The sequence below is a fragment of the Ixodes scapularis genome, unplaced genomic scaffold (assembly GCF_016920785.2).
Source record: "Ixodes scapularis isolate PalLabHiFi unplaced genomic scaffold, ASM1692078v2 PGA_scaffold13__105_contigs__length_92229423, whole genome shotgun sequence".
Classification (NCBI taxonomy): Eukaryota; Metazoa; Arthropoda; class Arachnida; order Ixodida; family Ixodidae; genus Ixodes; species Ixodes scapularis.
The window spans coordinates 77,763,033-77,776,813 of NW_024609839.1; the positions used below are offsets into that span (position 1 = coordinate 77,763,033).

The 13,781-nt window shown below is 49.3% G+C and overlaps 1 protein-coding gene across 1 annotated transcript in view; it reads left to right on the forward strand.

Annotated features, from left to right (window-relative positions):
* The window catches only part of LOC8040612 (transcription factor AP-4), a 62,965-nt gene extending 49,384 nt beyond the window's left edge, over positions 1-13,581 (forward strand). The window contains 3 exon segments of the mRNA XM_029984340.4: positions 6,153-6,324; positions 7,596-7,804; positions 9,307-13,581. Coding sequence (XP_029840200.3) covers positions 6,153-6,324; positions 7,596-7,804; positions 9,307-9,909 — 984 coding nt within the window. The 3' untranslated portion in view covers positions 9,910-13,581.
* Positions 13,582-13,781: the final 200 nt, after the last annotated feature.

Here is a 13,781-nt window from a genome sequence, read left to right on the forward strand (position 1 = left end):
GTTTGTTGGTCCCGCCGCGGTCAAGCCGTTTTTGGCCCCCGTCCGGTCGGTTTGGGCGGGCAACCTGCGCGCGGCGTTCCACGCGCGGTTGTAGTCGCGGACATTCGAATTAACGTGATGAGCCACGCCCTTTCTTTCGTATGCTGTCAGTAAGGAACTTTCGCGAGTCGTTGTTAACCGTTGTTGTATGTATAACAATTGTATACCAGTCTTTAGACGTATCTTACCCGAGAAACTGTTTTCTCAACGTCGAAGCTTCCGTTTTGCGACACACAGCAAAGTCAGCGCTACATTCGGTAGTCTGGGTATAGCGCTCTCTTATCAAAACTGCCTTTCGTAATTAATGGATATCATGTTTTTTGTTTTTGTTTTTTTTGTGCAATACGCCGACCATCGATGGGGAAAACATTTCCGTACCTCATCTTCCATGAAGGACGACATGAAATTCTTCAAGAACGGCATCCGGGAGTAAAAAAGAAAAAAGAGAAGCAAAAAAAAAAAAGTTCACAGCTGGGGCGAGGCACTCGTGGACTTCCGGGGGAGAGTGAGTGACGGCGGTACAGAGGAGAGAGGGAGAAGGTGCGAGAACTTTAAGCGCTGCCGTGAAGCACTGCGGCCGTCGACACCTGTTTAAAAACGTAAACAAAACGCTCTTGTTGTTGTTTTTTGGGTGCGTTAAAGACCGACGACCAGTTCGCGCTTTCCACCTTTTCCTCGCTTCCTCCTCTCTCCCCTTCCACCCTGTCCACAGTTGCCTGTTTCCTTCTCCCTTATTGCGAGGAGGGTCTTCTGCCTTGCAGAATCTCGAGTGTGCTCGTCGGCCTTTAAGTGATACATGCGAAGGGGACAGACTCGATGGAATCTTGACGAGTCACTCATGCGGATTTCGTAGGTTCATCTTCGGTCTTGAAACGCGAAGCAAACATTTTCAGGGGCAAAACCGACAAAAAGTAAAATCTGCACGTATTTGTTTTTAAGTTTTTTTTTTTTTTTTTTTTTTCCTTTTATTTGTTTTGAGCAGTCAATCGATGCTCGCGGATTCATCAGCTCAAGTCTCGGTTTCGGTGGCTTCCGCTGGGTCTTTATCGCGTGCTCTCTTTTGTAAAGAAATGTTTATCTGAAAAGTCTGGGAGCAAAGAATTCTGGTTGACACATCGTTCTGAGGCATTGGCGTTTCCAGTACTTAACCACTTTGCCTGCATCCTTACGTTAACTTCATGTTAATGCGAGGATCCTTGCATTAACTTCGCAGTAGTAAATTTGCGAACTCTGCTTTGTGTCTCTTGCGCCGTTCGTGTGCTACACCAGGTAGGCCGGCAAATGCATTGAACCCTATGGGAAAAGCGCGACAGAAAGTGATATTTGTCTCTATTATATTTTGGATGACCAAACTTCGACGAAGATTTCTTGGAATGGTGAGAAATTCTTGTGTTATGAAATGTCAATGCTTCCTACTGTAAAGTTTTAGAGGGGAAATATCTCTCTCTCTCTCTCTCTCTCTCTCTCTCTATATATATATATATATATATATATATATATATATATATATATATATATATATATATCTGTTTTTGACCATTACACGAGCCTCACGAGTTGCACATTGCGTTTGGGACATCGGTTTTGTTTTCTAAATCAAAGTAGGTGATGTCTGATGACAAATGTAGCTTCTTTATTATTATTTTTTTTTAATCGTTCTCCGAAGAAACTGCTTTCGTGTTGCCAGTTACTTTAAGCAAGAACGGGGGATTTTGAAGCGTGACAGCTGCGATTCGGAACGGTCGATGGCAGCAGACGACAGAGATTGGCGCGCTCTTCGTTTCATGTAATAACCTTCTCGGCAGTTACCGACGACTGCAAGTTCCGTCTTACTATTCCTGCGAAGCCCCGTGAAAGTTGATCTACGAGACACTTCGCACAAGCTTCAAAAAGTGATTTTTTTTTTTTTTATTCGTTCCTCTCCTAGACTAGCAGTGGCCGTTGGTGGTGTCACTGTCGGGCTCCCCCCATCCGCGATCCAGCCTACTAGAGTAGAGACCAGCGAACCCCACCACTCTCACGTCACGCCACTGTGCTTATTTGTAAGCACCATGTTAGTGTAACTGAAAAAAAAAAAAAATAAATAAAGTAAAACTCGAGACAATGGAAAGGCTGAAGAGAAGCACACACACGCAAGGAAGTTCCAACGAAGTCTCCTGTTTGTCCTCTTTGTTTTACCTCAATGTCTCGTTGTTTCTTTCTTTCTTTTTTTTATTTTTTTTTTATTTTGCAATATGATGCAAACATTAGTTTGTCTACGCAATAACTCTGAGCCTAGCTCGCCCGGTCTCCCAAAATGGAGGCTCGTCGTCGCGTCTGGCCGCGGCGGGGGCTCTAGCACGGGGTTTTCCGAGCGCCGCGCCAGACGGCGGCGAAGTCTCTCACTTTCTCCGCGTCTCTCCTCTCTCTCACCCGCACTCGAGCCGCGAGCTCGAACCCGGGCCCCCTGCTCGCGCCCCGGCGTTTGGGGAGAGAGGAGGGGGGGTCGATACGGGACGACCGAGAAAGACCCCGGTGCCGGCGAAGAACCCCCCGACGACGTCGAGCTTCATTGATTCGGGAAGGGCTCTCCGCCCACCCCCAAAGCTGACAGTGCGCTGGAAGCTGGGCTTCCGCCGTCCCAATCGACCTCCTCCCTTTTCATCGGCTGACCTCACTCTCGCGAGGGGCGCGACCACGTGACGAAAGATGGACGTTTTGATTGGTCCAACGATTACGTGGCTTCCAGCGCGCTGTCAGCTTGGTGGGGAACGTAGTCTCGGAAGAAGTGTGTGTGAGTCGGTACTACGTTTTTACCTTGCGATGGACGGCGGATGGAGTCATTTCAGCCGGTCGAGCGCTGTGAGCTTTTATCACGTGGCTAAGCGTCGTTGCATCCCGAGCGAAGGTCACGTGATGGTGACGCGGTATCGGGTCGGCTGGGGTGATTCGTGGCGTCGCTGTGATTCATCGTTAGGCGAAACGCGGAGCCCGAGTCACTTTCAAGCAGGGCTATCGCATTTCGACGTAGTCTGCGGCGGGAGGCACCCACTTGATCGAATGACGTTTTAGCGGACGCCCACGTTTCACCGAACGACACTTTAGCGAATAGTCGGACGCCGCGAAGCGGCGTTTTCGAGTGGGCCAAGTGGGTGCACATTTTTGTAATGAGCCGCCGCAGATGTCGCCGCGAGGCGGCGTAAGCGCAGCGCGGCGGATGAGTTAACGCGTGCTCCCGTTATTCGCTAAAACGCCGATTCGCTCAAATGTCGCTGTTCGCTAAAACGTCATTCGCTCATATGATATGGACCCCGCTCATATGATATGGACCCGTGGGGAGCCACGCTTTTGTACGTGTTTTATCATGCGGAGCGCAAAGTTCGTCTGCTTCCTTTGCAGGGGTTGTGGCGACGTCAGAACTCCAAACTCTCATTGGTTCTGAGTAGAGGATAGTGGGTAGAACTCAAAGCCAGCCGCCTTGAGGTCTATCCACTATCCTGCAAGCAGAGCTTGGCGTTCCGACATTACCACAACCCCTGTAAAAGAAGCAGACGAACTTGCGCTCCGGATTGCTGCACCGACCAGGAAAGGCCCAGTGCCTTGCGCGAGCGTGACGAAGCACATTTTACGAGTTGAACCAACGCCGCCCGAGTTGATGGCACCGATCAAACAGTGTGAAAAGCGCAAGTTCGTTGGCTGTCGCAAGCAAAGACTTTACGTTTGATACAGCGCACATCGCTGCCTCTGCGCAGAAGAAAAAAAAAAAACATAAAAAACAACGTTGGTTGTGAATGAAGTTCTACGTGACGTTCTTTCTCGCTCGAATCTTCCCCCCTAGTTTCCACCGCACATGTGCGGCGAGGCAATCGCACGAGGGGGAGGGTTACTGTCGCTAATCGGCAGCCAGCAAGCAGTGCAGTCGCCCCCACCCGCGTATCGAGTGTCTCTGGACATCCGCTGGCGGCCGACAAGGGCATCCGGCCACGGACCGCAACTCCCACGCCCCCCGATTTCCGCTCAGACGTGTCGTCGACGGGAGAGTTCGCGTGTCGTCGGCACTACGTCTTCTCGCGGCCTCGTGTCGCGTGGGGTGGCCGTCCGCACCCACCACCCGCCTGCCCCGAAAAAGCGCGGTCGCGAGACACACGAGATAGCGATGGAGCCTTCAGTCGGGCTGTAGATAAACGTCACGTCAGCCATCTTGGTGCTGAAATCGCGGGGCAGTGATTTACACAGTCCCACACACTTCCAGGCAAAGTCTAACGCTTCCCCACAATTTCCTATAAAATTTTAAAGATGGTAAAACAGATTTTACTTTTTTTGTTAAGTGTACAACTTTTAGGCTGTCCGAGACACGTTACGAAGACCTTTTCTTGACATCTTTCTAAGCGAATATAAATTCTAGGCTGTCTGAGACACGTTCGTAACACCTTGTCAAAATATGAAGCCGTAAAAATAGGTTAGACAGCATGTGTCGGATTTTAGCCATAGGTAGTGCTGCGTGGGTCCCGTGTGGGGGGTGCCATGGATATTCGATTTGACTTATGAAGGGGGCTCGTTTTCTTTGCGGAAATAGAGGTTGGCGTGTCTGCGTTGCAACGAAAGAGAACACCCGGTACATTTGTATGATTCAAAACAAAGACTGAATTTATCCCCCCTGAAACACAAATAAATCAACAGCTGTCGAGTTAGAATTAATGAATTCCACCGACAGCCAAATGCAGAGAAATTTTAGTTGACCTGATGGCCTTCAACGGCCACCAGCGAGTCTGGACCATCTGGCGAAAATCTGCGTGACCTTGGCATTCTTCTTGATAGCCGTCTCACATTTAAAGAACATGTCACTTAGTGAGTACTTCCCTACACAAACTGGGACTGATTTCTCGAAGGACGTGCAACTTTTTGAGCTTTACATGTTTGACCTATTTATTTTGTTCCTTGGTTCGCTCAAGACTTGAATTGAACTCCGTAGCGTGGAACTCTTTGTCTTCTAATCAGAGCAACGAAATTGAGTGAGTTCAGAAGCGCCTGGTGGGAACAGTTTATGATAAATACTTTCATCATCATTGTTACCATAATTATAAATCGCGTGTGAACTATTTCGGCCTAGAAGAGCTATCTAAACGATGTACCATTTGTGATGTGATGTTTTTACATGAAATAATTCCTGGTCAAATTGATAGCATATCACTTTTGTCCATCAGTAGACTTTCATGTACCGATGTGAAGTAGTAGAGTGATCTTACCATTTTATCCCAATACCTCATATCATGTCTCACCCATGTCTAGAATTACGCACTGGTATAACAAACTTTATGATGCCGATCTGGACATATATGCACACAATGCTTTATATGCTGAAAAGATTGTTGTCTTTCATATATATTTTGTTGGTTTTTTGTGTAGGGTTTTTTTTGCGTTTAGCATGTTGTATATTCATTGCACAGACCTTTGATATTCCTGTATTTTGTTCGTTCAGCTGACTGTTTTTTTGTGAAGCTCATTTTTGTTCATAGTGTACCAATAAGAAGTCCTTTCTTGCTGTTTTTGGACACTACCAGACAATAAAGTATTAATATTATTAGCCGTTGAGATGTCCATTATGAGAAATCAGTGAGCACGGGACGACGTCTGATGGACATCCTACTAATCCATCACATGCCCGTCTTGCACATCTGTTCAGTATCTCAATCCTCCACACGTCCATGAACTGGCGGCCCTCTTGGCCTGCAACACCATTATGGGTACTACGCTAGGCATCGGGCGGACCGAGATGTCTAGTGAGTGCGTGTGACTTAATAAGTTTTTAACTCGAGCTTAATAAAGTAATTCTGTTGTGTGTATGTTTAGACAATGTGAAGTTAGCCCTCAATGGATATCTGGCGTCTCCGACACAGATAAAGAATTCAGCCGGTACAGTGCGACTGCATACCGGTATCATGCTCGTCCAGATTGAAATGGGCAGGGGTTAGGATGGGATCCCTGGGTTCTGCTGCGTGAGCTTTTGCTCCATATGCTCCCAGCTGCAGTGGTCTAACTAACCAAAGTTTCTGGCAGTGAAAGACGGGCCGACAGTGTCCAATGTTTCTACCAGACCTGACGTTGTCTTCTCGCTCTTGTTCCCCTCTCCCCAGGCGGCCATCTTGCAACACACGGCCGAGTACATCTACCAGCTTGAGCAGGAGAAGACACGTCTGCTGTCCCAGAACAGCCAACTCAAGCGATTGGTCAGCTCCCAGATGAGCCAGGACAGCGACGGCTCCTCGTCGGACTCTCCGCTTCCCAAACGCAAGAAGGGAGACAACGGTGAGTGCACGCCAGTGCTGCTTTCGAAACCTCGGTGAAACGACGGTCGTTGGAAGTCGTCCGATTGTTTCAACGGGGAACTGTTTGTCCTCGCCGTCCAACTCTCCGCAGGCAGCCTTGCAAGCACCTGAGGTGTGTCTTACTTTAGCGGAAAGAGAACTTTCCTTGGTCGGAAATTGTTTTTGAAGGGTATGGGGATTAGCCTCTCCCCTGGCTAAACCTCAAAGATGAAAATGGTTTACCTACTTTGGGACAGTTTTAACATAAAGCGGGCATTATCAGCCAAATTCTTTGAGAAAACCATTGAGAAGAACTGTGACATTACATGACATCGCTGTGACATCACCATGACGTTATGAAGTCATGGGGTCTTCGTGATGTGACACACACACATGGCATGTGCTCAGCTCATTCACAACACATTATCTGCTCCTTGTCTGTCAGCATAATCAAACCAGGCCTAAACATTTTTTTTGTAGCTTTTGATTTTTTTGTTTTGTTTTTTTCTCTTGGAGATTGGAACTCAGAGATCGTGCAATGCAGTTCTCCAGTACATTCCCCAGGATTTGTTTAGTAGAAGTGATCTAAGATCGTCGGCTTCATTAGAGCTCAAATTGACCAGATATTTTCCCCTCCATGTTTTAATCAAATATATGGGTTGAAACTATGACATTTCTTATAATGAGTTTCTTTTTGGAGTGATGTTGTCAACTTGGACAGGTGTAAATTTGTATTCGGCAGCTTGACCAGCATTCGGGCATTTTGATATAACTGGACTAAAATTCGAGCATGGAGGAGGAAATTAATTTGACTTCGGTGTTGGAACATGCTCGAGGGACAAACCAAATCCATGGCAATGTAAAATATGCAGCAAGAGCCTACCCAAAATCCGGAGATGACCTTGAAAAACTGGGTAATGAGCCTTTGCTCCACGAGCAAAAATGCAGAAGGGACGCATAACAGGGTAGGCTTTGCCGCTTTGCGCCAGAGCTTTCGGAAAAGCACAGAAGTCTAGGGCGGGTGCTTGATATGTCCTTTGCCAAGTTTCAAATGTTCCAAAAGTAGCAGACGGGCACTTGTCGCGACACGGGCACGAGCCCGGCATTTTACATGATCTTATTCGACAAATCGAGAAAGCGTCAGTACTCGGCTCTTCTCGGCATACACCTGCTGCAAGTGTCTGATTGAGGGGATCCGATCAATGATGGAGACTTCAAACCGTCTTCCACAAACGCCATCCTGACGTGTTTCTTCTTTCGCGTGTCTTGCAGTGAACGACGAAGGCATCGCGGGCATGAGCTTGCAGGAGGCGGAGTGCAAGGAGGACGCCTCCGCGCGAGAGGCGATGGAGCTGCGGATGCAGTTCGACCGCGAGCGGCAGCTGCGCCTCATCCTCGAGGAGCAGGTGCGGAGCTTCGAGGCACAGCTGTACCCGGACAGACCCAGGGACCCCGCCTCACACCACAAGGTCAAGGCAGAGGTCAGTCGCCCCCTCAACACGACGACGCCGAGTCGACCCTCAAAATCGGTTTCCGCCCGGCAGAACCCCTTTTCCCGACGTCCTCCTCTCCATTCCTTCCACACTTTTTTTGTTCCCAGAAAAGACGAGTTTGGGAGCTAACCCTTGCAGGAGACACCTCCTACAGTCTGTGACGGGTTAAGGGTGCGGTAGATGCTCCAGCACGCGCTTGTTACCTTCTGCCAAACTTTGGCTGTGCATACGATGAAGTGTTGCCAAAGGCAGAAAGTTTGCGCAGGAGGTGGAGCATCTGCTACGTTCTTAAAGTGTCGTCTACATTTGTGCTGAATTTTCGGCGTCATCTAAGAGAGACAGATTAGGCGTGAGTACTGTGTCAGTGTTTGGCCAGGAGTCGTGTTCTCGCCGATTGATTGGACGCGTGTCCAATCAAGAGGACACCGGTGCAGCACCCGATCTGTGCCCTATCAGTCTGACCTTTGGGGTCGGACTGAAAATTCGGGGGGGAAGCTGGAGTTTTCCTCTTTTGTCAGAATTTAAAATTGAGGGACAGCATTTCGCGGAGGTATGTTTCGTGCTGGATAGGTGGTACCTTAATTGGACCCGCTTTTCTGCTTTTTTATGCTGCGCATGTTCGGGAATGACCGTTGCGAAGTGTTGGAGTCGGTGCTTAGTTCCGTACAGTGCTTATGTGGTTCGAGCATGCATGTTGCTGAATCTACTTTTGAAGCAACGTGACATCCCTGCGCCTCGCGGAATTCTGCTGCCATGCCAGCCAATCCAACTATGTGACTGTATCATGTGACCACGCTACCGCACGCAACGCTGCGCTCTTCCTGAAGGTCACACTCGCGCAGCGGCTCGTAGCCTCCGCTGTGGTTTACATATGTTGAAACAGAGTATTGATCTTCCGAAGGGTCTACCAAGTCTTTCACCAATCCATTTTTGTTTCCTTGTATTGCCTCTGTAGTCTTGTACGGATCATAAAAAAACTGAGCTAACCTGCTCAGTGCTGTAGCTGTCAATGATAGCAAAGAGAAATGAAATTATGGCCTGGAACAGATTTTCTAGGGAAACAGCAAACATTTGTGGTGTTCTGTTGTGCACTTTTTGTCACAAGACACTGATCCGGGTAGTTTATTAGACGTTTGCAATATCCATTGCGGCAATTTCATCTGAATGGCATTGGAGCAGGTACACGGCACAGCACTATGAGCTTGGCCAGCGGCGTTCAAACCGGGTAGGCACAAAATCCACGTGGGAGACCTCGGGTATGTTAAGCCGTTAAAAAAGAGGCTGCAGTGGGCTGCCACATTTCCTATTGCCACTGCATGGCACTCGTTTTCGTAGCTTAGAAAAGGGTAAAATGCCATCCGGCATTTTACTTTTCTCAGCTGGCGCTAGACTAGGCCAGCTCCTAATGCCGCCTACCGCGCACTTGCACTTTCGGCGGATCGGCAATGCACGTCGCCTAACCCGCATCCCACTCTTGTCTCTTCCTCCAGCCCCAGGAGGGATGCGAAGCAGCCAAGCTGTCGGCGTCGCTAACGAGCCCCGAGAACACCCTCTGTGCCCCGGCTGACCACCTCCCGCCGCCCTCTCCACACTTTTCGCCGCCGCACCACCTCCCCGAAGGCACCGGCAGCCCACCGCGCCCACCACCGGCACACCCGGCGCCCGAACTCCCGCCAGCCGCCAGCCCGGCGCCCGACCTCCCCCAGGACTTGAGCACGCACTCTACGCTCGTGTCCGCCACGCCGCCAGCGCCGCCGCCACCCGTGACGGTGCCCGCGTCCAAGGAGGAAGGCCGGTCAGCGTGCGCATCCCCGTACCATGCGAGCACCTCGCGGCAGAACCTCGAGACGATCGTGGAGGCGATCCGACACCTCGAAGGCGACCACCTGTTCCGCGACGACGAGCCGTCGCTCCCCTCGCGGTGCGCCGTGGCGTCTGAAGACGGCGGCAGCATCCTGCGGAGCAGCCTGAATGTTGTGGTGATGCACGAGCCGTCGGCCACGGCGATGCGTCAGCAGGTGATCACTCAATGCGGGCTGACCCTGCAGCAACAGACGCGCCGGCCGGGCGTCATTGTGGCGAACCACTCTTAACGTTCGGCGCGAATCTCCGACCGGGGGTTTGCGGGGAGGACGGGGTCCTTCTTGTCGTTCGCTCCTGCGCGCTGACCGACCGACGAGCGGGCCGACACGAGACGCTAGACGACGGTACAGACACGCACACACACACTCGCGGAAACCAGTAGACGGAACCAATGAGGAGAATCGACGCGACTGGCGGCGCTCGGCGGTGGGTTGAATGCGCGTTACCTCGTGCAACCTCGCTTTGCGAACGGCGTTGGCGGCAGAATCCGCACCCGCCGCTCTTAAGGCGAGTTCCGTTGCGACGTCTCGCTTCCGCAGCTTGTTACGACTTCTCGATGCAAACGGCGAAGTCGGGCAGCTGTCGGCGGAGTGTCAGCGTCATCCCGTCGCCGAGCACTTTCGTGCGGATGTGAGAGGTTCCGAGAATGTCGTTCCAGCATTGGACGTAGAAGGAGGCCAAAATGCAAACACGGACAAAATGAACAGGGGGGTGGTGGTTTCTCCGCGTCGACATTATTCCGTTTGCAGTGAATGTCGTTTCTCCCACCTTATCTTTTTTTTCTCGTATCTTTTAACTGTGTTCCAGTGGGGTTTTGGTTCGATATGAGCAAGGAAGCTCATCGACTTGGCGGTGTTCCTCCCTTCTTGTTTGTGTTCTCGTTTAACGATCCTAGGATATCGCGACTAGCTGCAGTCGACGTTGCCCTCGGTTATTCAGGGCCTTCCGACGGCGTTTGCTAACGGCATGCCCGCAGGCCGGAATGTCGGGTTGCCTCTCCGGCTCGTAACAGCATCGTGACACCTGTAAAAAAAAAAAAAAAAATGTTTCGCGGGCTTGGACGTAAGGCTGGCAATAGAGGGTTGGAGACAGCCTTGTACATACGTGGACCCCGATTCCTTCCTCTCGTTTCAAACATTGTTTCGTTGCCAGCCGCCGAGACCGTTTTTTCTTCGTGGCATTTGGCGGCCGCAGTTGTCGGTGTCGTTCTCCTCGATTGCTTGAGTCGTCGTTTTTCTTCTCTACTTCTGCGTTTTTCCCAAGGACTGATAAAATGGGCAATGGCTCTAGATCGGTGCGCAAGCTCGTGAATAAGATCGGAGGACGGTTAGGACGGCAGAGGTGCAGCGGAAAGGGGGATCTCTCCTTCCGGCTAGACTGTGTAATATACGGGTGGGGTTAGACGGATCTTTGGGGGCTGTACAGTGTAAGAAATCGTGCAAATCCAGTGCAATGGTCTTGGATGGCTTCATCTTCACACAGAGAAAGAGGGCATTAAGTGTTTTTTCATACAGAACAGTTTTACGGTACGCAGAGCTCTATGTGTTTACGCTGCACCTATATATACACACAAAGCATTGTAAGCTTCGAAGGCGAAAAAGAAAACGGCTTCAAAACTCATTGTCTTCATAGTGATAAGGAAATCCTTCCCCGTGCCCCACCCTCCCCCCCCCCACCAACCTGTACCATAATGATTTCGCCGGCGTTTATTTCTCGTGTGTGTCGTGAAGTGTTTCTACGTGTTTTTTGGCCGTGCAGAGTTGAGAAGACGCAAGTGTATGTTCAAATTTTTTTTGGGGGGGCACTCTGTGGGGTCAGCACTGTATAGGTCATGCATAGCCAGTTTTCAACACCGTTTCGTTTGTTTGTGCCTGTCAGTCCCTTACTTAAGATGGCTTCTGTTACTCGAGGCAACGGAAAGATTTGTGTTCTCGTGCGTTCCGTCTCCTCTCTTCCACTATTTAAGACGCTTCTCCCTGCCCTTCCCCTTCTCTGATCTGCTTTTGTGTTCCCCTTGTCAGAATCTCAGCGACTCTTGCGCATGACCGTTCACCGCCCCCACCCCGAGCATCCCGAGACGAAATTCCCCATTCTGGTGCATTTGGTGCACACATTCGCTCACTCACACGCATACATACAACTCATTCACCCACAAATAAAGAAAGTGTAAGAAGTAACGACGAGAGAGATGGAGAGGAAGTCCGCACATTTTACGGGTAATAGCTTTCAGTTTGTTTGTTCGTTTGCTAGGCGAATCTTTTTTTTTTTTTTCCCCGAGTTATTTTTGTTGCTGCAAATGTCCGTCAAGAATGCGAACGCGTTGCTGCCGCGGCCGTCGCATCTCCGAGCGTGCAAAAGCTGCGAGCGTGTTGGCGTGTTGTGTTCCTACAATTGTTTCGTACGAAATCCTGTTTCCCCGCAGACACCTTGTAGCTGTCTTAGTCCCGGAGCGTGGCGCAGCGAGACCGCCAAATGCGGCTTGCCCGCCTTCGCCGTTTCTGACGCCAGTCTCCGGTCAGAATCCGTTCACACTGCCCGCGTTGGCTGCGAGTTTCGGTTTGTGTTGTGTCGTTCCTTTACCTCTTCCCACTCGGTCGGATTGCGTTTCTCTTTGCGGATCAAAGCGGCGAGGGTCGAAAGTGGCACATTTTTTTTCTCGCCAGAACATTCACTCATTCATGTCACACGCATTGTTGGAGACGGAAACATCGACGACGACTACCGTTACACCATCCTAATTTATATTTCATGTCCACGAGGGAAAGTGAACGAATGAAAGAAGAAAGAAAAAAAAAGGTGTAGAAAGAGAGAGCCCACCATCGTCACCTTCATTAGGGCGTAGTTTTTGTGTAGTTCCTTTCTTCACGGCCGGGATGTGTTGCACCGATCCCTCGGCAAGAGCGGGCACACGAGCGAGTGCCATTCCGTTTGCACGTGCTGTGACATTTGGGGAGCATCCAGGTTGATGACGAGGGAGTTTTTTTACCTTGAGAGAAAGCTGGGAGGCGTCTTTTTTACTCCTGCAAGCACTTCTGTTTAGTATCAAGTCAGGTTAAAAAAAAAAAAAAAGCCAATCGTAGCCACGGCACTACACACACACACTTACATCAGGAAAAAAGTGTCTGTCGTCATTTCTCCCTCCCCTGCCTTTGCATTGTGCATTTTTTTTTTCTTTTTGTGGTCATGGTTTGTAAATTCATAGTTGGTACGCATCAATTCACAAGTCGGTGCTGTTGTGCTGTTTCCGAGAGAAGGCAAGATGAAAGAGAGAGTAGCATTTGTACATAGATTCATCCAGTTTATTCAATTTTTTTTTTTTTATTTGCATGTTGCATTTGTTGATTCCCCCCCCCCCCCTCCTCCCATAGTCCTGCTCCGCACCTTGTGTTTCTGCGTCTCATGTGCGCGTCAGTGGACTGCAGTTGTATTTTGTTTTTACTACATGGTTTTTCCTGCAGGCAAAAGTCATCTGCAAAGTTTTTCTTTTTTTTTTTGGTATGAAGACAGTGCATAATATTGACAATAGTCTTATTTTAGGCTGTTGCACCTCCGAAAAAGAATTATCAACCATTCTCCGAGATGTTTCAGTTTTTTTTTTTTTCTTCTTATCTTTATGCGTTTTCACCTTTAAAAAAATTAAACCCAGAACATGTGGTGTATATCAAAGAACACCTTTTTAAATTGTCAAAGCCAATTAGCATTGTTTTTTTTTTTTATTTTATTTTCCTTCAATGTTTATGCCACAGCCTGGCAGAACTTTGTGGTTCTTTGAGAAAAACAAGCCTTGTGTTCAGCTTCGTTGAGTTTGTCTAAAATTCTTGGGCTTTGGCCGACCCTGTATCTCGTCTCCAAGTGTTGTTCCTAGCTTTTTGTGTAATAAATGTTTGTCAAGTACTTCTCAAGCTTTCATTTCTTTTTTTCTTGTTTTGTCTGCCTGGCCATGATCGACCGGCCCGCAAAACTCCCTGCAGGGTTCTTTGGGGTCAAACTACAAAAGTAGTTTGGTCATGGCAGTCATGGTATATATTTACAAACTTCTTATTTGCTGACTTCTGTCGGCCAAGGCACGGCCGCTTGATCTCCGTTTGTGCGCTATCTTCTC